Genomic DNA, 23,337 nt, shown 5'->3' on the forward strand with positions numbered 1-23,337 from the left:
TACATAATTACAAGCCCATACCTAGTCTACCATTTCTCCTATGCTGACGCTATCATGGACCCCCTTGAGACCCTGACCCAGCAGATGCAGGGCCTCTCCCTACAGGTCCAGGCCCTGGCCCAAAGGGTCAACCAGGGTGACGCTGCCTTAGTAGTACCCCTCACCTCACCTCTAGAACCCGACCTCAAGTTACCTGACCGGTTCTCAGGGGACCGTAAGACGTTTCTCTCCTTCCGGGAGAGTTGCAGACTGTATTTCCGCCTAAAACCCCACTCCTCAGGTTCCGAGAACCAGCGGGTGGGTATCATCATATCCCGACTCCAGGAAGGGCCCCAAGAGTGGGCTTTCTCCTTGGCTCCTGACGCCCCTGAACTTTCCTCTGTTGATCGTTTTTTCTCTGCCCTCGGACTCATTTACGACGAGACTGACAGGACGGCTTTAGCCGAGAGTCAGCTGGTGACCTTACGTCAGGGTAGGAGACCAGTTGAGGAATACTGTTCTGATTTTAGAAAGTGGTGCGTAGCTTCTCGGTGGAACGATCCGGCCCTAAGGTGCCAGTTTAGGTTAGGATTATCTGACGCCCTCAAGGATCTGCTGGTTAGCTACCCCTCTTCTGACTCCCTTGACCAGGTTATGGCCCTAGCAGTACGACTTGACCGACGTCTCAGGGAACGTCAGCTTGAACGTTTCAATGTGCTCCCCTCTGACTTTTCTGCGATCCCCCCCGAGGTCCCGTCTCCTCGCCCCTCCACGGAGGACTCGGAGGTACCTATGCAACTCGGGGCCTCCATGTCCCCTCGACAACGTAGGGAGTTTCGCAGAATGAATGGTCTCTGCTTCTACTGTGGGGACGACAAGCATCTGCTGAACACCTGTCCCAGGCGCAAGAATAAAAAGCCGGAAAACTTCCGCGCCTAAGTGATCATCGGGGAGATCACTTGGGCGCACAGGTATTTCCCGTTAATGTGAAACGCAATAAAATTTTGCTTCCCTTTCAGGTCTCGTTTGCTGGCCGGTCTGCCATGGGCAGTGCTTTCGTGGATTCTGGCTCATCTGCTAATATCATGTCTGTGGAATTTGCTATGTCTCTAAAAATGCCTTTAATTGATTTACCTTATCCTATCCCTGTAGTAGGTATCGACTCAACTCCCCTTGCTAATGGTTATTTTACTCAGCATACTCCTGTTTTTGAACTCCTGGTTGGCTCCATGCATTTGGAGCAGTGCTCTGTACTGGTGATGCAGGGATTATCGTCTGATCTGGTATTAGGTCTTCCCTGGTTGCAGTTGCATAATCCCACGTTTGATTGGAATACTGGGGATCTCACCAAATGGGGTAGTGAATGTCTTATGTCATGTCTTTCTGTTAACTCTATTTCTCCCCGGGAGGAGGTAAACACGCTTCCTGAGTTTGTTCAGGACTTCGCCGATGTGTTTTCTAAGGAGGCCTCCGAGGTGTTGCCCCCCATAGAGATTACGATTGCGCCATCGATTTGGTGCCTGGTGCCAAGCTTCCTAAGGGTAGGATATTTAATCTTTCATGTCCTGAACGTGAAGCTATGAGGGTGTATATCCAAGAATGCCTGGCCAAGGGTTTCATTCGCCCCTCGACTTCTCCTGTAGGTGCTGGCTTCTTCTTCGTGGGGAAGAAGGATGGTGGTCTTAGGCCGTGCATTGATTATCGTAACCTGAATAAGGTCACCGTAAGGAACCAGTACCCACTTCCTTTGATTCCGGATCTTTTTAATCAGGTTCAGGGAGCCCAATGGTTTTCTAAGTTCGATCTACGGGGGGCATATAACCTTATCCGCATCAAAGAGGGGGATGAGTGGAAAACTGCGTTCAACACACCCGAGGGTCATTTCGAATACCTGGTCATGCCCTTTGGGTTGTGTAATGCCCCTGCTGTCTTCCAGAATTTTATTAATGAAATCCTGAGAGATTACCTGGGTAATTTTCTTGTTGTGTACCTTGATGACATACTGGTGTTTTCCAAGGACTGGTCCTCCCACGTGGAGCATGTCAGGAAGGTGCTCCAGGTCCTTCGGGAGAATAATCTGTTGCTAAGACTGAAAAATGTGTCTTTGGGGTACAGGAGATACCATTTTTAGGGCAAATCCTCACTCCTCATGAATTCCGCATGGACCCTGCCAAGGTTCAGGCTGTGGCGGAATGGGTCCAACCTGCCTCCCTTAAGGCGTTACAGTGTTTTTTAGGGTTCGCCAACTATTACAGGAGATTTATTGCCAACTTATCGGTCGTCGCTAAGCCTCTTACGGACCTTACTCGCAAGGGTGCTGATGTCCTCCATTGGCCCCCTGAGGCCGTCCAGGCCTTTGAGACCCTCAAGAAGTGCTTTATCTCGGCCCCCGTGCTGATTCAGCCCAACCAAGAGGAGCCATTTATTGTGGAGGTTGACGCATCAGAGGTGGGAGTGGGGGCCGTCTTGTCCCAGGGTACCAGCTCCCTCACCCATCTCCGCCCCTGTGCTTACTTCTCTAGGAAGTTTTCGCCCACGGAGAGTAACTATGACATAGGCAACTGCGAACTTCTAGCCATTAAATGGGCTTTTGAAGAGTGGCGGCACTTCCTGGAGGGGGCCAGACACCAGGTAACGGTCCTTACGGATCACAAGAATCTGGTTTTCCTAGAATCGGCCAGGAGGCTTAATCCTAGACAAGCTCGGTGGGCACTATTCTTTACCAGATTTAATTTCTTGGTTACCTATAGGGCTGGGTCCAAGAATATTAAGGCTGATGCTCTGTCACGTAGTTTCATGGCCAATCCTCCTTCCGAGAAGGATCCTGCTTGTATTTTACCCCCTGGTATAATCGTTTCTGCCACAGATTCTGATTTAGCTTCTGATATCGCGGCTGATCAGGGTTCAGCTCCCGGGAACGTCCCTGGGGACAAACTGTTTGTTCCCCTGCAATACCGGCTAAGGGTACTCAGGGAAAACCATGACCCCGCTCTATCTGGGCACCAAACACCTCATTACCAGAAACTATTGGTGGCCTGGGTTGCCTAAAGACGTTAGGGCTTACGTCGCCGCTTGTGAGGTTTGCGCCAGGTCCAAATCCCCTAAGTCCCGACCTGCGGGCCTACTACGTTCCTTGCCCATTCCCCAGAGACCTTGGACCCATATCTCCATGGATTTTATCACTGATTTGCCCCCATCTCAGGGCAAGTCGGTGGTGTGGGTGGTAGTAGACCGCTTCAGCAAGATGTGCCACTTTGTGCCCCTTAAGAAGCTACCTAACGCCAAGACGTTAGCTTCTTTGTTTGTGAAACACATCCTGCGTCTCCATGGGGCCCCAGTCAATATCGTTTCTGACAGAGGGGTACAATTTGTTTCCTTATTTTGGAGAGCTTTTTGTAAAAAGTTGGAGATTGATCTGTCCTTCTCCTCCGCCTTCCATCCCGAAACTAATGGCCAAACGGAAAGGACTAACCAATCCCTGGAACAATATTTAAGGTGTTTCATCTCTGACTGTCAATTCGATTGGGTCTCATTCCTTCCCCTTGCTGAATTTTCCCTGAATAACCGGGTCAGTAACTCGTCGGGGGTCTCCCCGTTTTTCTGTAATTTCGGGTTTAACCCAAGGTTCTCCTCCGTTTCCCCTGGTTGTTCCAATAATCCTGAGGTAGAGGATGTTCATCGGGAACTGTGCACAGTCTGGGCCCAGGTTCAGAAGAACCTAGAGGCGTCCCAGAGCGCACAAAAGATTCAGGCTGATAGTAGACGTTCTGCTAACCCCCGGTTTGTCGTCGGGGTTTGGTCTGGTTGTCGTCCAGGAACTTGCGCCTTAAGGTCCCGTCCAGGAAGTTTGCTCCCCGATTTATTGGACCTTATAAGATCATTGAAGTCCTCAACCCTGTATCCTTCCGTCTGGAGCTGCCCCCATCCTTTCGCATACATGACGTCTTCCATGCCTCCCTCCTTAAACGCTGCTCCCCATCCTGGTCCCCCTCGAGGAAACCTCCTGTTCCCGTTCTCACCCCTGAGGGGGTGGAATTCGAGGTGGCCAAGATTATGGACAGTAGGATGGTCCAGGGCTCCCTCCAGTACCTGGTCCATTGGAGAGGATACGGGCCGGAGGAGAGGACTTGGGTACCTGCTCGTGATGTTCACGCTGGGGTATTGATCAGGAGGTTCCACCTTCTCTTCCCTACTAAACCGGGTCCTCTTAGTAAGGGTCCGGTGGCCCCTCATAAAAGGAGGAGTACTGTTAGGGATCTGCCAGGTACTACGTCTAGGTATACTCCTGGGATTAATCAATCCACACCTGAGGCCAGACCTCTTAGACTGACACCGGCTCCCGCCAACCAGGGTGGCAGGCTCAGGAGTGGGAGAGCCTATCGCGGCCTGGTCAGTCGGAGTTAGCTTCGCCCCCTGTCCATTATTACCTGCCGTGTTCTCTTCCTCAGTGCTTGTAATTCTTCTGGATTCCTGGCCCCACTGCTGCTTGCTCCAGCCTGTTTCTGCCGTGCTTCTGCCTTGCTGCAGTTCCCCTTAACCTGCTTCGCTTTGCCCCTGGCTTGCTTCCTTCTCCGTGCTCACGTTGGTATACTCCACTTCATCCTGGTCCTGACTACTCATTCACCGCCCCGTTTCCTCGCGGCGTTCCGTGGGCTACTGCCCCTTCCCTTACGTGTTCCCTGTTTGTTCTCCCGTGCACTTAGACAGCGTAGGGACCGCCGCCCAGTTGTACCCCGTCGCCTAGGGTGGGTCGTTGCAAGTAGGCAGGGACAGGGCGGTGGGTAGATTAGGGCTCACTTTCCCTTCACCTCCTTCCTGCCATTACAGCCGCTGTATCTAATCCTATCATGTGTGATACTGTCTGCTCAGCCACTGTATCTAATCCTATCATGTGTGATACTGTCTGCTCAGCCACTGTATCTAATCCTATCATGTGTGATACTGTCTGCTCAGCCACTGCATCTAATCCTATCATGTGTGATACTGTCTGCTCAGCCACTGCATCTAATCCTATCATGTGTGATACTGTCTGCTCAGCCACTGTATCTAATCCTATCATGTGTGATACTGTCTGCTCAGCCATTGTATCTAATCCTATCATGTGTGATACTGTCTGCTCAGCCAATGTATCTAATCCTATCCATAGTTTATAGGGTCGTAGTGCTATAGATATGCTATGCTGTCTCCTATACACACATTTTTTTTTTGGGCGGACACATATGTATTGGGGCTATTTCCCCTGACATTTTAAGCTCTGAGGGTATGTTCACACGGCAGCGTCCGTTACGGCTGAAATTACGGGGCTGTTTTCAGGAGAAAACAGCTCCGGAATTTCAGACATAATGGCATGTGCAGGCATTTTTTGCTGCGTCCATTACGGACGTAATTGGAGCTGTTTTTCCATGGAGTTCATGGAAAACGGCTCCATTTACGTCTGAAGAAGTGACAGGCACTTCTTTGACGCGGGCGTCTTTTTTACGCGCCGCCTTTTGACAGCGGCGCGTAAAAAAAATGACCGTCGGCACAGAACATCGTAAAACCCATTCAAATGAACGGGCAGATGTTTGCCAACGCATTTGAGCCGCATTTTCGGACGTAATTTAATGCTAAAACGCCCGAATTACGTCCATAAATAGGGTGTGTGAACCCAGCCTTAGTGACGCCCCGGCTGCTAGTGCTGCATTGTTGGGTCACTTAGGAGACCCAGCGATGCAGCTGAAAGCTGCGGACCGTCGGCCATGAGGAGTTTGCGGGGGGGCCCAATAAGAACTTTTGCATCGGGGCCCATGAGCCTTTAGCTACGCCCCTGAGTCTGTGTATATATATTTACAGTCTTTCCTTCTGCCAGTTTACATGCCTTGATCAGGGCAAGCAACTCTGCACTGTGGGCAGAATGTATGCCAAGATCAAGGATTTCAAAGTACAAAACAGAGGTGTCATCTGTTACGGCAAAACCTGCAGCAAACCCTCCCTCTGGTTTTTGTTGTCTGAAACCATCCACATAGCGGGTCATTTCAGCATTTGGGATGGTCTCATCCAGCACAGGACTGGGTGAGTGTAGAAAAGTTCCACCACCTTCTCACAATCGTGCTCTGGATTCTGTCCATTCTCAGTAGTCTAGAGTGGTAAGAGGGTAGCAGGATTTAGTACCTTACACCTGGGTATGGTGATGTTAGATGGTGCTAGCAGGGAGATTTCATATTTGGTTAATCTGGCTGCAGAGAGGTGTCTGGTGGTTAGGCTGTGAAGGACTGCTTGTACAGCACGTGGAACCATAAGAAATAATTGATTTCCCATAATAATATCAGCTGTCTTTTCAACTAGGAGGGCTCCCACAGCTACTGATTTGACACATGCAGCTTCTGCTGAGATGACAAAATCAAGTTTGACACTAAAGTAGCCCACTGGTTTCTGTTTCCCTCCATACTTCTGAGTAAGCACCCCTGAAGCCTGTCCCACCTGTTCATGGCAAAACAGGTAGTATGGCTTGGTATAGTTTGGTAGTGCTAGTGAAGGGGCACTAAGTATGGCAGCTTTCAAATGATCTACAGCCTGTTTTTCCTCTGCAGACAACTCTATGTGACCAGCCTAAGTTATCAGAGCATAAAGGGGAGCAGAATGCTGAGACGTATTTGATAACCATTGTCTACAGTTCCCAAGAAGTCCCAAAAAGGCTCTGATTTGCTTGGCACTCGGTGGGTATGGTGCCCTCTGGATCACAGAGACTCTACCAGTAGTGATATGTTTATAGCCCTGCGAAATACAGTGGCCCAAGAAGGTAACTTTTTCGTGGCAAAACTGTAGCTTACTAGGAGATTCTTTGCATCCCTCAGCACTCAGGTAGGACAATAGAGAAGCAGTTGCGCTAATGCACAGCTCCCTTGTGGGGGCTGTTAGCAAGAGATCGTCAACATACTGCACATTAATGACCTCTGGTGGCAATTGCCACCTATCCAGGACCTATTTCATAATTTGACCAAATTCAGATGGTAAAGAAACCATTCCCTGTGGCAACCTTGTCCAAGCATACTGTTGTCCCTCAAAGGTTAAGACAAATAGATACTGTGAGTCTGGGTACAAAGGAACACAGAGGAACGATCAACTAGATCTATCACACTAAACCAGGAGGCATATGGTGGGATCTCTCCCTGAATATTGTGAGGATTTGGGACAAGTGGGGAGTCTTCATGGATAATTTTGTTTACTGCCTGTAGGTCATGGATCAAACGGAACTGGCCTTGTTTTCCAGGCCGAGCCACTGGATACATGGGCATATTTACCGGGGATGTTATGCGAACCAGGATGCCCTGATTCACAAAAGATTCAATTTGGTCTCTTGCAACATTAATTTGTTTCATAGTGAGGGGATATTGAGGGACTCTGGGTAAGTTAGCTCGAGGTCTAAGCTTGATGAGCTTGTTTTATCAGGCCCACTGGTCCTCCTTTTATACCCAAGATATCCTGGGGGACTTCTTCCATATCAGGAGGGATATCCTGCTCTGGAAGACTGCAGACCACCATCAGAGGAATCAGACTTTCCAGGGTGCTATGGTTCTCTGATCCCACCGATGAAGTCACAATAGGTCCATTCTCTGTGTACTGGATGTTAGCTTTCAAATTCATCAGTGCATCTCTCCCCAGCAAACTGCAGGGAACAGATTCACTAATGACAAAAGAAAGGGAGGTGCTAATTGGACCTATATTAACAGGGGTCGCTACAGTTTCCTTCAATGTAATGAGTTTACCCCCGAGTCCTACAGCATCTATAAACCTGGTAGTTTTTAAATTTGGGGCTTCCGATCTTTTGAGACTACTGCGGGCTGCTCCAGTGTCCTCCAGGCACTCCACTGTATAATAACACATTTCAGAGAGGGTCAAATGGACAAAGGCATCGCCCCCCTGCTCTCAGAGATAACTGGTAACACTGGAACCCTTCTTGTTGATTACTCTCCTATCTCCCTTCCTTGAGGCCCTGCAATCCCGTAAAAAGTGACCCATTTTCCCACAGTTGTAGCATCTGGATTTGCTACGATCCCATCTATTTCCTCCCCAGGTTTTACCCCCTTCTATCTGTCTCTCAGGTACATTTACCATCATTATCTTTTGAACTCTTTTTTTCCTGTAACTTTTGTATATTCCTCTGGATTGACCTAGCTAGGCTCATTAGTGTTGAGACTGATTTATCATGCCAATCGGCATGGGCAGAGATCAATTTATTATGAATATTCTTATTCAGTCCAGACACTAAGCTGGCAGTCAGCATGTTTTCCATTCCTTGGTCATCTAAATTCCCACCTGCCTCTTCTGCAACCTGTCTAAACCTTTCAAAATAATCCTCCACTGGTTCTTTAACCTTTTATTGAATATTAGTAACCCTTATTCAGGACTGTGGAGGAAAGACATCTACAATCTTGTTCTTGATCTCGGTGACATACTGTAATGCCATTTGAGGAGTGTATTCACGTTTTGATGGATTTTGTGGTAGGGTGAGCCTGGTGTAGATGGCTGGTGCATCTATTTGACCAGCTGTGGCCTTTATTATCTGCAACTGGTGTCACGGTCACAGGGTATGTGGACCCACTAGGCCGCTCCGCCGTAGCGGAGAGGCAGCTGACCTGGTGTCAGTCTATAAAAAAGTCTATAGCAGTTCGTAACACTCGGGTACCTGAACTAGTCCAGACAGTGGCTGTGGCTTAAGCACGGGACGTGGCAGAAGACACTGGACATGGCAGAAGACACTGCATGTGGCAGGTGCAGTAGGACACGACTCCAACACTAGTAGGCGCAGGAACAAGAACACAGCATGGGATACAGGAACAGGTAACAGGGCACGGGTAACAACTGGAACGGGAAACACTAAGGGACCATTTGCAAGACAGACTTGGGATATACTAACAATGCTCAGGCAAGGATCAGAAGGGCTGGGGCATTCTTATAGAGCAGGAAATCATGTGGGTTAATGATTATTGTTTTCATGTGCGCGCGCTGGCCCTTTAAGAGCGGGCACGAGCATGCTCACGCACCCTACGAGACACAGCGGACCATAGCGGAAGTGAGCGCTGGCGTCTCCTAGGAAGGAGATGGGGACCAGCGCTCACAGATCCAATGGCTGCGGGCGTCGGGAGGTGAGTAAACCCGACGGCCCGCGACCATGGATGCTACAACAGGTCCATCCAAGTAGGATTGTAACTCACTTCAATATTGTACAGTTCATTTACAAATTCATTTGGATTGTTCCGTGGTTTAGGGATTGATGAGGGGAATCCTCTAATTTCCCCACGGGACATGTTGAGTGATCCTTCTATCTATCTGGCCATTTGTACCCTGTATTAGTTGTTGCCTGACAGGGAAGGCTGAGGCCAGAGGTGACAGTTGTTCCTCAGTAAACCTGTCTACTTCCTTTTGGTTAATTTTAGGGATGATCAGGAGCTCCCCCTGTACTCCGCACAAAACTTTTCCCCTCCCTGGGGCAGATACTTCCTCTAATAGGGTGGGGGTAGAATGAGGAGACATAAATTAAGGGGCAGTGGCTCTGAACCGGGGCTCAATATACACTGGGGGTGGGGAGCAATATATAAGCGACAACTCTGCAGTGGGGTACACCTCAGCCGAACTAGTGGGCACTTGAAGTGGGCTTTTAATCTAGCCCCTGTGTCCATTGTAGTATCCTAGGTGCTCGAGTCAGGGACCTCTAGGTCCGCTGTGGTGGGTTCCACTAGAAACATTGTTACTTGTTCTATGTTGGAAATTAATTCTCCCTCTTCCTCATCTTCAGGCTGCTTATCTTCACCTGACTGACTAGTCCCTGTTCTAATGCCTACTGTGAATAAAACAGACCCAGCGGGCCAGTTCATATGTGCCTGTCTTTGGAATACCTGAATTCAATCCCCTAGTAAGCTTACACCATTTTAACAGGTGCCTGCTCACCCATGTGCCATACCTCATATTCATCTCCTCCTGTGAGGATGAGGAGACTGTGGACGTCCTCTACTCTGATTTGGTGATCGGCCAGATCCTCATTTGCCGTGACTGTTGCCCCAAGCCCTGATATGATGGAGGGGACTCACACCCTTCTCTCTCAGTTTTTATTTTCACTGACAAATCTCTATTGCTATTGGCTGTTAGGGAAAGTGCCACACTACGTATCCCCTACGTATCCGTATACACTCATTATACACTAAACACATCTTTCAACAGAATCAAATGACAAACAACAAAACAATAATCTCACAAAGGATCTGCCCTCTATATCATCTATGTCAAACAATCTAAGAAAGGTAATTTCTAAGCATTATGATTTTTCATGAGGGAGACAAGCCAGGTGTAGCTTCAGGACACGGGCCCTTGAATGTACCTAGATGCAGAACCAACACCAGCATGACACAAGGCTGTCAAGCAACAGGCCAAGAGGTGATCAGAGATCGGTTCGCTCTCATTCCCTGGGAATAGCCCTACACCCAATAGCAACAGTGGACTGAAGCTGAATTTAATCAACGATGTCCAAAGGCTGAGTGCAGGGGGTACCCAAAGGACCTGTACTGACAAACCAAGGTAGACCAGTACAGAAACTACACCCAAATACACTTAACCTTCAATTTTACTTTTGTCCTTTTGCTTCTCAGGCAGTGATTAATGACAATTTACTTGACAAACAAAGAAAAATAGAAAAAACACTCGTGCACTGCACTGCCCCACCATGCTTTCTCCGTAGAGGTGCATCTTGAGGCAGTTTCAATCACTCTGCCGTAAGGGCCTCTTTCACTCTGATGTGGCATGCACCAACATCCTCATTTATTCATTCACATACATATCAAAAAGAGGTTAGTACATTTAACAACTGTTTGAGGTTCTGGGGGACAGTAGGACAGAGAACAGAGGGACTGGACACTAAAGGAGGAGAGCGAATGAAAAAAAAGTTTCTCACCTGTTTGATGGCACCAGTTCGGTCTCCTGTCCTTGGTACCCGGGTTTCGGCACCATAATTGTGGCGGACAATTCAATGTCAAACATTTGCTCCATGTATATTTATTTTCTTAAGAAAAAGGTTCACAGAGAAGTGACGTATGGATGTGACTTTGCATGTGATGGCAAATGCTCTTCTCCATACAATATGAGGGAGTTTATATAGTATTCTTAGGCTGGACTTTTACTACATCAGCTACAATATTTTCTCTTGAGCTTGCACAAACCAAAAATAAGATTACATGTAGAATTTTTCTTCGCATTGCAATATTTTCTATCAATTCATTATCTAGGATTAATTTTATTTTAGTAGTCATCTCTCCTTTATCATCTTCTGTGAAAGGCGTTGTCTTGAGTCCTCTGCTTTTTCCCTTAGAATAAGAGTCTTGTAAATTTCTCAAGTCAACGCTTTTGTTATCCAGCAAAGATTCTCGTACACACAGCAAAAACCCATTAATACATTCTCTAAGCATCGATTTTATATTGAAGTAAAAATGGAAGTATAGAATATAAGACAAAATGGTGGAGTTAGTAAATTTCACATTTCAAAAACTAATGCTATTTTTTTCTTATTAGAGGAGAATTATTACCATCAAATGATCTAATTATTCCCAATGACACACGACAAATGCATTTGGCCTCACACTTTGGATCATCAGTTCCTGGTCATTCAAGTGTCATGTCCAACAGAGTTTTCTCTACCCCAGGTAATGCTATGATTACATTTAGAACGGATCTTCATCGCATATTCTTATTCTGCAATATACAGTATATCTATTGACTTAAACAATAGTATATTATCTTTTATTTCTGGAAAAAATAAATTATCATGATTGTTTGAATCTAATGAATATACTTTAAATAGCCTCTCTACTTTACCTATAGGTTACAGCAACTTCTTACACACGGAGCCTTTGGATTTTGTGGCTAGGAGACAGGAACTATTACAGAAACAAAATATGACCAGGTATATTAGAGGTTTCAGCAATGAAAAATATAATCCTTGAATATGCTAAGAAAAATGATACAATTTGTAAGTGTATTTGAAGCGTGTCTATTGTTAGAACTTTATTTTGCAAAAACTAGTAGCAAATGTGAATATATAAAACTTTGTAATATATCTTATCAGGGATGAGGGGCATTTTCATCATCTTCTAGCAGCCTTTTCCTTATTGCAGCCTCTCCATAAATGTTCAGAAAACCTCCTTAGCCACCATGCACACGGCCGTTTGCGGGTACGGCCGGTTGTTGGCTGCCGCCTGCACTTTCGAGCTGTGCTCCCATACAAAGTATGGGAGCACGGCCCGTAAAATGCAAAAGAACGGACATGTTCCATAATTTTCTGAACATTTCTACGGCACAGATGCCCATCCGTAGCAATACGGAAAGGTGTCCGCAGCCAATAGAACTGAATAGGTCCGTAATTGCAGACCGTATTACAGTCCGCAATTACGGACCTATTTTACGGTCGTGTGTATGGGGCCTTAGTCACAAAAAAAATCTATCCAGTATGAAACAGTAAATAGTATACAGGGAGAAGGGAGATGCAGCTCTCTCTGCATCAGTGTTTTAGTAAGACAGCATGAGGACAGGGGTGGGGGAGCAGCGGGGGAGGGGTTATCTGATTGGCTCAGAGGACACAGTACAGCTATTGCATCTTCAGAAAGAGCCGCCCTCTCAGCAAGCATGGCGAGAGAATATATGTATTTACAGAAACCAGATGAGGAAGACCCAACATATGCAGGTTACATTTCTGGCTACAATACATGTAATATATCTAATGTACATCTTAGGCTTCGTTAACATCTGCGTTGGGGTCCCATTCACACGTTCCGTATGAGCTTTCCATCAGAACGGGACCCTGAACAGACACAAACTGACACAAACGGAAACCAGAGGTTTCAGTTTCCATCATCATTGATTTTAATGGTGACGGATCCGGTGCCCATTGTTTCCGTTTGTCTCTGTTGTGCACCGGACCCGTTGTTTTGCCGGAAGCAATAGCGTAATCGACTACCTCTGGTTTGCATTTGTGTTAGTTTGTGTCTGTTCAGGGTCCCGTTCTGATGGAAAGCTCAGATGGAACGTCAGAACGGGACACCAATGCAGATGTGAACGAAGCCTAAAGCAGCAAAATGTTTTTTTATTTAGTCTAAAATATAGTTATGCTTTAAGTCTCCCAAAGGTTGAGAATATCTTTTTAAATGAGATCATCAGTTTACTGTAGAATCACCAGTATCCAGGGGTGGGATTAAAATTTTCAACAACAGATTCTCTGTTTTGCCGACAAAGACATACGCGTCAAATCCAGACCTCCATGACGACTCCTCCTGTCCACGACCCATTTCTGTGGAGTTTGCCACTCAAATGTCTTCGGCTGCTCCCTTTTTCAACATTTCCGAAACCTATAAACGAAGATAAAAAACCCATGGTGCCAAACACTACGCCCCTAAATATAATAGCACCATAAACTATGCCCCTGAATATAATCGTATAATAAACTGTTCCCCTGAATATAGTAGCACCATAAATTGTGCCCCTGAATATAATAGTACCATACACTGTGCCCATTAATAAAATTATGTCTAACACTGTAAAGTAAAGCACCACACACACACTGTAGATAGTGCCACTCAAAATGCCCCCTGTAGCTCGTGCCACTCATAGAGCCCCCTGTAGATAGTGCCCCATATAGAGCCATCTGTAGATAGTGGTCTCTATAGAGCCTCCTGTAGATAGTGCTCTCTATAGAGCCCCCTGTAGATAGTGCCCCCATAGTGTTCCATGTAAATAATTCCCCCATAAAGTACCCTGTATATAGTGCCCTTGTATATAGTGCTCCCTGTAGAGTCCCCAGTAGATAGTATCCCCTGTAGATATTGCCCCCTGTAGATAGTGCCCCTTGTAGATAGGGCCCCTTGTAGATAGTGCCCCCAGTAGTGTCCCCTGTAGATAGAGCCCCCTGTAGATAGTGCCCCCTGTAGAGTTCCCTGTAGATTGTGCCCCATGTAGAGTCCCCTGTAAATAGTGCACCCTGTAGAAAGTGTCCCTTGTAGATAGGGTTCCCTGTAGATAGTGTCACTTGTAGATAGGGCCACCTGTATGTAGGGCCCCCTGTAGAGTCCCCTGTAGATAGTGCCCCCTGTAGAGTCCCCTGTAGATAGTGCCCCCTGTAGAGTCCCCTGTAGATAGGGCCCCCTGCAGATAGGGCCCCCTGTAGAATCACCAGTATCCAGGGGTGGGATTAAAATTTTCAACAACAGATTCTCTGTTTTGCCGACAAAGACATACGCGTCAAATCCAGACCTCCATGACGACTCCTCCTGTCCACGACCCATTTCTGTGGAGTTTGCCACTCAAATGTCTTCGGCTGCTCCCTTTTTCAACATTTCCGAAACCTATAAACGAAGATAAAAAACCCATGGTGCCAAACACTACGCCCCTAAATATAATAGCACCATAAACTATGCCCCTGAATATAATCGTATAATAAACTGTTCCCCTGAATATAGTAGCACCATAAATTGTGCCCCTGAATATAATAGTACCATACACTGTGCCCATGAATAAAATTATGTCTAACACTGTAAAGTAAAGCACCACACACACACTGTAGATAGTGCCACTCAAAATGCCCCCTGTAGCTCGTGCCACTCATAGAGCCCCCTGTAGATAGTGCCCCATATAGAGCCATCTGTAGATAGTGGTCTCTATAGAGCCTCCTGTAGATAGTGCTCTCTATAGAGCCCCCTGTAGATAGTGCCCCCATAGTGTTCCATGTAAATAATTCCCCCATAAAGTACCCTGTATATAGTGCCCTTGTATATAGTGCTCCCTGTAGAGTCCCCAGTAGATAGTATCCCCTGTAGATATTGCCCCCTGTAGATAGTGCCCCTTGTAGATAGGGCCCCTTGTAGATAGTGCCCCCAGTAGTGTCCCCTGTAGATAGAGCCCCCTGTAGATAGTGCCCCCTGTAGAGTTCCCTGTAGATTGTGCCCCATGTAGAGTCCCCTGTAAATAGTGCACCCTGTAGAAAGTGTCCCTTGTAGATAGGGTTCCCTGTAGATAGTGTCACTTGTAGATAGGGCCACCTGTATGTAGGGCCCCCTGTAGAGTCCCCTGTAGATAGTGCCCCCTGTAGAGTCCCCTGTAGATAGTGCCCCCTGTAGAGTCCCCTGTAGATAGGGCCCCCTGCAGATAGGGCCCCCTGTAGATGGTACCCCCTGTAGAGTCTCATGTAGAGTAGAGTCCCCTGTAGATAGTGCCCCTTGTAGATAGGGCCCCCTGTACATAGGGCCCCATGTAGTAATCTATGGACAACAGATGGAGAGCTACATTATTATTGTATTTCATCACCTGCTCCAGGACGCCACCATTTTAGTGCTGATTGCTGCATTATCATTTCATTATAAGGACATGTTCAAACATGTCAGATTTGCAGTGGACAGGCCGCAGTGGAAATCCGCAGCAGCCTTTTCATTCTTTGGTTTCTATGGCTTTTTAGTTTACTTAGTGCAGACATTGCAGAAAACAACGGTGCGGAAAATAGCTGGCAGTGCGGAATTTACATTCCGCAGCATGCTCAGTCTGTTGCAAAGAAGCAGCAGATTTTCATTGTGTATTTCAGATTTTGCAATGCAAAGGCTGATACCTGAGGCAAGACCGCTGCGAAATCCGCCGTATCTGGATAAACCCTCACATATGCCAATTTTGCCGCTGATTTGTTGCGTAATTGCCACGAATTTAAGGCAAAATCTGCAGTGGTAAATTTCCACCACGTATGAACAATTCTTTAAAAAGTTTCCCACTGGCTTAGGTTTTTAGCCTATTCCACTCTTCTGCCATCATGCATGTTTATTTTTCTTAACCCCTTCAGGACCCAGCCTGTTTTGGCCTTCTGGACACAGACGATTTTTTTCAAATCTGACATGTGTTCCTTTATGTAGTAATAACTCCGAAATGCTTTTACCTATCCAAGCGATTTTGAGATTGTTTTCTCGTGGCATGTTGTACTTTATGTTAGTTAAAAAATTTGGTCAATAAATTTGGTATTTATTTCTGAAAAACACCAAAAATTAGCGAAAATGTGCAAAAATTAGAATTTTTCTAAATTTAAACGTAACTGCTTGTAAGGGCTTATTCAGACGAACGTATAATACGTCCGTGCTATGCATGTGATTTTAACGCGCGTCGCACGGACCTATGTTAGTCTATGGGGCCGTTCAGACTGTCAGTGATTTTCACGCTGCGTATGGCCGCTGCGTAAAAGTCACAACATGTCCTATCTTTGGCCGTTTTTCGCGCATTACGCACCCATTGAAGTAAATGGGTGCGTGAAAATTTTCACGCAGCACACGGAAGCACTTCCATGTGACGCGCGAGATTCACGTAACAACGGTATGAACTATGAATGAAAATAGAAAAGCACGACGTGTGTCGACATGACAGAGTGTCATAATGATGGCGGCTGCGCGAAAATCACGCAGTCACGCATCATATGCTGATGACACACGGCGCTTTTATGGTGCTTTTGCGCGCGCAAAACGCAGCGTTTTTTTCACCCGCAAAATGCACACGCTCGTGTGAATTCGGCCTAAGACAGATAGTAATACCACACAAAATAGTTACTAATTAACATTTCCCATATGTCTACTTTATATTTGCATCGTTTTTTGAACATCCTTTTATTTTTCTAGGACGTTACAAGACTTAGAACTTTAGCAGCAATTTCTCATATTTTAAAGAAAATTTCAAAAGGCCATTTTTTCAAGGACCAGTTCAGTTCTGAAGTGGCTTTGAGGGCCTTATATATTAGAAAGTCCCCATAAATCACCCATTTTGAAAACTGCACCCATCAAGGTATTAGAATCAGCATTCACAACATTCACAAAGTGTTTATACCCTTTAGGCGTTTCACAGGAATTAAAGCAAAGTAGAGGTCAAATTTTACTTTTTTTGCCAAAATTAATTTCTAATAAAAATTTTTTTGTAACACAGAGGGTTTTACCAGAGAAATGCAACTCAATATTTTACTGCCCAGATTCTGCAGTTTTTAGAAATATCCCACATGTGGTTCTGATGCGCAAATGGACTGAAACACCGGCCTCAGAAGCAAAGAAGCACCTAGTGGATTTTGGGCCTCCTTTTTGTTAGAATATACTTTAGGCACCTTGTCAGGTTTGAAGAGGTCTTGTGGTGCCAAAACAGTGGAAACACCCCAAAAGTTACCCCATTTTGGAAACTACACCTCTCAAGGAATTTATCTAAGGGTATAGTTAGCACTTTGACCCCACAGGTTTTTCACTAAATATATTGGAATTAGTCTGTAAAAATTATAGACATTTTTTATTTTTACAAGGAATAAAGGAAAAAAAGAATCACATCATTTGTAAAGCATTTTCTCCTGAATACGGCAATACCCCATATGTGGTAATAAACTGCTGATTGGTCCCATGGCAGCGCTCATAATGGAAGGAGCGCCATTTGGAGTTTGGGGCACGGATTTTGCAAGATTGGTTTTCGGTGCCATGTTGCGTTTGCAACACCCTGGAGGGACCAACACAGTGGAAACCCCCCAAAAGTGACACCATTTTGGAAACGACAGCCCTCAAGGAATTTTTCTAGGGGTATAGTTAGCATTTTGAGCACACAGGTTTTATTAGAATTAGGCCGCAAAAATGAACATCACAATTTTTTCCACTAAAATGTTGAATTTTCTCATTTTCACAAGGGATAAAGGAGAAAAAAAAAACAACAATTTTTGTAAAGCAATTTTTCCCGGGTACGGAAATAACCCACATGTGGTCATACATTTTTTCATTAGAAATGAATTAACCCTTTCAGGACTGATCAATTTTTTGCTTTCTTATTTTCGTTTTTTCACTCCCCGCCTTCCAAGAGCCATAACTGTTTTATTTTTCCATCAATAGAGTGGTCTGAGGGCTTATTTCTTGCGGGAGGAGTTGTAATTTCTATGGACACCATTTAAAGTACCATAAAATGTAGTGGGAAACTGAAAAAAAATTATTTGCGGGCTGAAATTGGAAAAATATCTTGGGGGTTTCGCCGTGAGGTAAAAATGAAAACTTTACTTTATTCTGCGGCTCAATACAATTACGGTGATACCAAATTTATATAGTTTTTTTTATATTTACTACATTTACAAAGAAAAATCTAATTGTTAAAATAAAAATTGTTTTGTTTCACCACATCCTGAGAGACGTAACTTTTTTATTTTTCGGTTGATTGAGCGGTGGGAGGTCTTATTTTTTGTGGGACGAGCTGTAGTTTTTATTGGTACTATTTTTTGCTACATAAAAAGTGATCAAAAAGTTGTATTACTTTTTTTTTTGAGAGCTAAGGTGACAAAAAAATTTGATTTTGGCAGTTTAAATTATTTACGTTTTTTATGGTCTTCACCGTGCGAGTTAAATAATGGTATATTGTAATAGTTCGGACTATTACGGACGTAGCGATACAAATTTTGTTTATTTTTTTACATTACTTTAGAAGAAAAATGGGAAAAGGTTTTCTTTTTTAACTTAACTTTTTTTTTTTCTCGCTACTAAAAACTTTAATTCTTCTACACATTTTATTAGTCCCCTTAGGAGACTTGAACAAGCGATCATTGAATCGTTGCTACAATATACTGCAATACTAATGTATTGCAGTATATTGTTATTTTTACAGGCTTCTGTAACAGCACGATCGCTGTTCCTGTCCATTAGTCCCGGGTGTCAGCTGTAATACACAGCTGACACCCGCAGCGCATGGAGCGGGCTCAGTACGTGAGCCCGCTCCATACATCAACCCCTGCAACAGGAAGTGCCATTTAGTCATAGTGCGCAAAGGGGTTAATGCACAGCGGATGGTTCAAAGTGAATAATGCAATTTTCCACTGATATGCCATTTTAGTGCATAATATGTTGTGCCCAGTTTGTGCCACTGAAGACAAATACCTCATAAAACGATAAGCGGGTTCTCCCGGGTATGGCGATGCCATATATGTGGACCTAAACTGCTGTTTGAGCACGCTGTAGGGGTCAGAAGGGAGGGAGCGCCATTTTGCTTTTGGAGCGCAAATTTTGCTTGGTAGTATTTTTTTTTTTGTTTGGAGTTTTACTGGTATTTCAGTTTATAATTTGGGGTCATATGTAATCTGTGCGGAGTACATCAGGGCATAATAAGAGGGTATAATAATGCGGTAAATAAATAATAATTCATAGATATGTGGCCGGTGTCGACCTGATAAATGGCGCCCGAACTTATCCGATTTTGGAACACTCTGCACATTTTGCATCGCCATGTTCTGAGAGACAGAACATCTTTATTTTTTCTCCACCGGAGCCGTGTGGGGGCTTATTTGTTGCGGGACAATCTGTAGCTTTCATTGGTACCATTTTGGGGTACATGCGATTTTTTGATCACTTTTTATTCCATATTTTTGCAAGCAAGGTGACCAAAAACCAGCAATTATGACAATCTTTTTTAGTTAATTTTTTAGCGGCGTTTACCGTGCGCTATAAATGACAATTTTACTTTATTTGCAGGTCGATACGATTACGGCGATACCATATGTATATAGGTTTCTTTATGTTTTGCAGCGTTTGTGCAATAAAATCACTTTTTTATAAAATAATTTATTTTCTATGTCACCATATTCTGAGAGCTATAACTTTTTTTATTTTTTAGTCAAAAAAGCTGTGTAAGTGCTTGTTTTTTGCGGGACGGGTTGTAGTTTTTATTGGTACTATTTTCGGGTACATGCGACTTTTTGATCACTTTTTATTCTCTATTTTGCGAGGGATGGTGACCAAAAAATAGCGATTCTCGTGTAGTTTTTTATTGATTTTTTTTGGGGTGTTCATCGTGCGGGAAAAATAACATTATAGTTTTATAGTTGGGGTCGTTACGAACGCGGTGATATCAGATATGTGTACTTTTTTTTAACGTGTTCATTTTTTTCCTATAATGAAAGTCTTATTATAGGAAAAAATTCATTTTTTGTTTATATAACTTATATTTTGACACTTTTTTTAAAACATTATTATTACCTTTTTTTTTACTTGTCCCACTAGGGGACATTTAGACTTGCAGCTTCGATCACTGCTAGAACACATTACACTACCTACGTAGTGTAATGTATTCTAACTGTCATTGTGACATGACAGTCACAGTGACAGGAAGCCTAGGAGGACCGGCCGGAGGCTGCTCCTCCGAGGCTTCCGTACATGGCAACCCGGAGGCCATTGTCTGGCCTCCGATTGCCACAACAATCATCGGCAGCCCCCACTTAGTGGGGGCCGCCGATGTGCTTCAAATTCCTTAAATGAGGCGTTCGCAATCGGTCGGCGCATTTATGGGGTTAATTGCCGAAATCATCGGCGATGATCCGCTGACCGGCAAGAGTGCCATTGTTGGGGACAGCTGACCTCCCGGTTCCCGGACACTGTCTGTTAAGACAGTGTGCGCCGGGAACCGCTCCGCAACTGTACGTCCTGGTGCGGGAAGAAAACCCTCTCCAGGAAGTACAGTTGCGGAAGTACGTTTTAGTCAATTGGCTTTACACACATATTTTAATTTAAGACATTAAAGCAAAAATCGTTCCTACATACAATGATTTTATAATTAGAAACTTAAAGGGGATGTCTCATCTCAACAAACCCTGTCTATATACCCTATTAGGGTATATGGACATCATAGGTCTTCTCTTTGTGACCCCCCGTCAATGAGCTAGAATGGAGAGCCAATATCAAGCAGTGCCTCTCTTTCTAGTAGATCCGATCCATCCATGGCCGCATGTAACACTATATTTCCCCTGGACGGCTGACGTCAATTTCCCTCAGCAAAATCAGCTATTGCCAAGAGCTGGACCCGCAGATATTATATTAAAGGGGTTGCGTTTGATGAGACAACCCCTCTTTTTTATTTTTACTAATCAAAATATATACTGAAACATAATTTTTTTTTAGTTCTTTTTATTTTCTGATTATTTATGTATATATACAGTACTTTGCAAAAGTTTTAGGCTGTTGTGGGAAAATGCTGCAAAGTAAGAATGCTTTCTAAAATAGAAGTGTTAATAGTTTTTTTTAATTAACAAAATGCAAAGTGAATGAACTGAAGAGAAATCTAAATCAAATCAATATTTGGTGTTACCACCCTTTCCCTTCAAAGCAGCATCAATTCTCCTAGGTACACTTGCACACCGTTTTTTAAGGAACTTGGCCGGGAGGTTGTTCCAAACATCTCGGAGAACTAATCACAGATCTTCTGTGGATGTAGGCTTCCTCAAATCCTTCTATCTCTTCATGTAATCCCAGACAGACTCGATGATGTTGAGATAAGGGCTCTGTGGGGGCCATTTCATCACTTCCAGGGCTCCTTGTTCTTAATGACATCGGCTGTATGTTTGGGGACGTCGTATTTATGTTTTATCTGGCAGTCATCTTGTCTGAGCTGCTGCAACATAAAACACTATGGGATAGTGTGGTGGGCATGCCATGTAACATGTGCCGAGAGGGGGAGGAGGAGAGCTATTCCCATCTGGTTGTCAATTATATAAATAAAAAAATGAGCAGCACTCAGTTGGTCAAATGAACAAGTGTATTTAATCCGGACATGCGACGTTTCAGCTTAAACACTTCTTAAACATAACTACGTATTGTCAACTATGTCATTCTGTATTATTTGCCTCCAGCTTTACAATAGAGGTGTAACCTTTCATTGTAACTATGCCTTTGATGATAATGAGATGGCTGCTGAGTGATATGGAACTTTTTTTATTTTATTTTTTTTTAAATTAAAAAAAGATGTTTAACATGAAAACTTGATTTAAAAAAATAGTAATTTAATTTTCTAATAATAGATTCCCTTTAATGACCACCTTTTTTCTTTACTTTAAATTGCTCCTATTTATTTTGCTGCTCAGGATGGACATGGAAATGAATGCAATGTATCACCAAAGAGAGATGGACAAGTCCCATAGGAAAGGTTTCGTTGATATGGATACACCATTTCTCTACCATGGGATGCCATCTAACCCAGTAGCCTTCAGAGGCAGGCAGATGTGTGCAGAAGGCCAGCTCCCTTCAGAATTGTTTGTCCATCGCAATGCCCTGGACATCCTTCATGGCAGCACAATACTAAAGACCAGTCCATATACTCCCATAAATAGCTTGCAAAGAGAAAGAGCACGCAGACCAGGCAGAAGAGCTGGCAATCAAAAAATTGCAGAAAGCAACATCAGTGTACCCAAAATCCCAGCAGAAAATAAACCCCAGTCTTCACCTTCTGCTACTGAAGAGGAAAAAGAGGAGAAAAAAGAAGAGGATACAGAGGCATTTAACAGATGTGACCAAGGAAAAGTAAATACAGATTCTGCAGCAGACAGGACTGCTATGGAAATCCAAGACAACCAGGAGAAGACAAGTAATCCGATTCCTTCCATGTCCAACAGAATCAGGGCTGGGGGTGACAAAGAACTCACTAATTCAGGGCCAACATTTGAGGACAGATATCTTTACCAGTCTCCAGTTCATCTTTCAACAAGTCCATTCAGTTTTCCAGTAACCATGAATCCTTCGCTTCTTCCAGGTGAGCACATCTCTTGTTCAATAACGTTTCCAATGTATCCAGTACTGTACTATAGGTACTGCATGTTTTTGTCATGGTACATCTTAGTTTTCATGCAAATAATACTTCTAGTCTTTAGAACTTACATTATTATTATTAATATAGACCTGCCATGCTCTGTACCTAACTACAATCAACAATGTACCTTCTGAAAAGACCATGCTCACCAAAGCTGTGAAGCTGAGGGATAGAGCTCGATACAACATAGATACAATAGCTTGCTTTGGAAGTAGGGCCAGCCACAGTGGATTGCAGTAACAAAACCTCTGTTACGCACTGTTCACACTGGCATCAAGTGTTCTGTTTCTGACAAATCCTTGACAGATATATTTTGAATGGATCAAAGCAGAAGCCTAACTGACCCTACTGACTTTAATGGGATCCGTCAAAGTTTCTGTTTGCCAAAAACAATGGAAATATGACAGACTCGAACCATACTGATGTTAACTAATGGCACATATATCCCATTAAAATCAATGGGGCTGTTCGTGGAAACTGATCTCTAAATTTGTCTTTAATGGGTCTCCCAATATAAAAATTAGTTATGCAGGGGATATTAGGGAGCCAACATGTAATGTGGAGAAAGAATAAATGAGAGTGTTGAGTAAAAACGCTTAAACCTGCAAGTTATATTTATCATACGGACACAAAGAGATGTATGGTGACTTCATGGAAAGTTGTACTACATAATATTCTATGAAAGCATGCTACATGATGCAAGACGATTGAATTTTCAGGTTTGCACTTAGCTTGTTGCCTCTC

The 23,337-nt window shown here is 44.3% G+C and overlaps 1 protein-coding gene across 1 annotated transcript in view; it reads left to right on the forward strand.

Moving 5' to 3' along the window:
* Positions 1 to 23,337, forward strand: part of SAMD7 (sterile alpha motif domain containing 7) — a 106,305-nt gene that overhangs the window by 25,023 nt on the left and 57,945 nt on the right. The window contains exons 3-5 of the mRNA XM_075864041.1: positions 11,518 to 11,648; positions 11,827 to 11,908; positions 21,872 to 22,536. Coding sequence (XP_075720156.1) covers positions 11,518 to 11,648; positions 11,827 to 11,908; positions 21,872 to 22,536 — 878 coding nt within the window. The remainder of the gene's footprint in view (positions 1 to 11,517; positions 11,649 to 11,826; positions 11,909 to 21,871; positions 22,537 to 23,337) is intronic.

This window comes from Rhinoderma darwinii, chromosome 4 (genome assembly GCF_050947455.1).
Source record: "Rhinoderma darwinii isolate aRhiDar2 chromosome 4, aRhiDar2.hap1, whole genome shotgun sequence".
Lineage (NCBI taxonomy): Eukaryota > Metazoa > Chordata > Amphibia > Anura > Rhinodermatidae > Rhinoderma > Rhinoderma darwinii.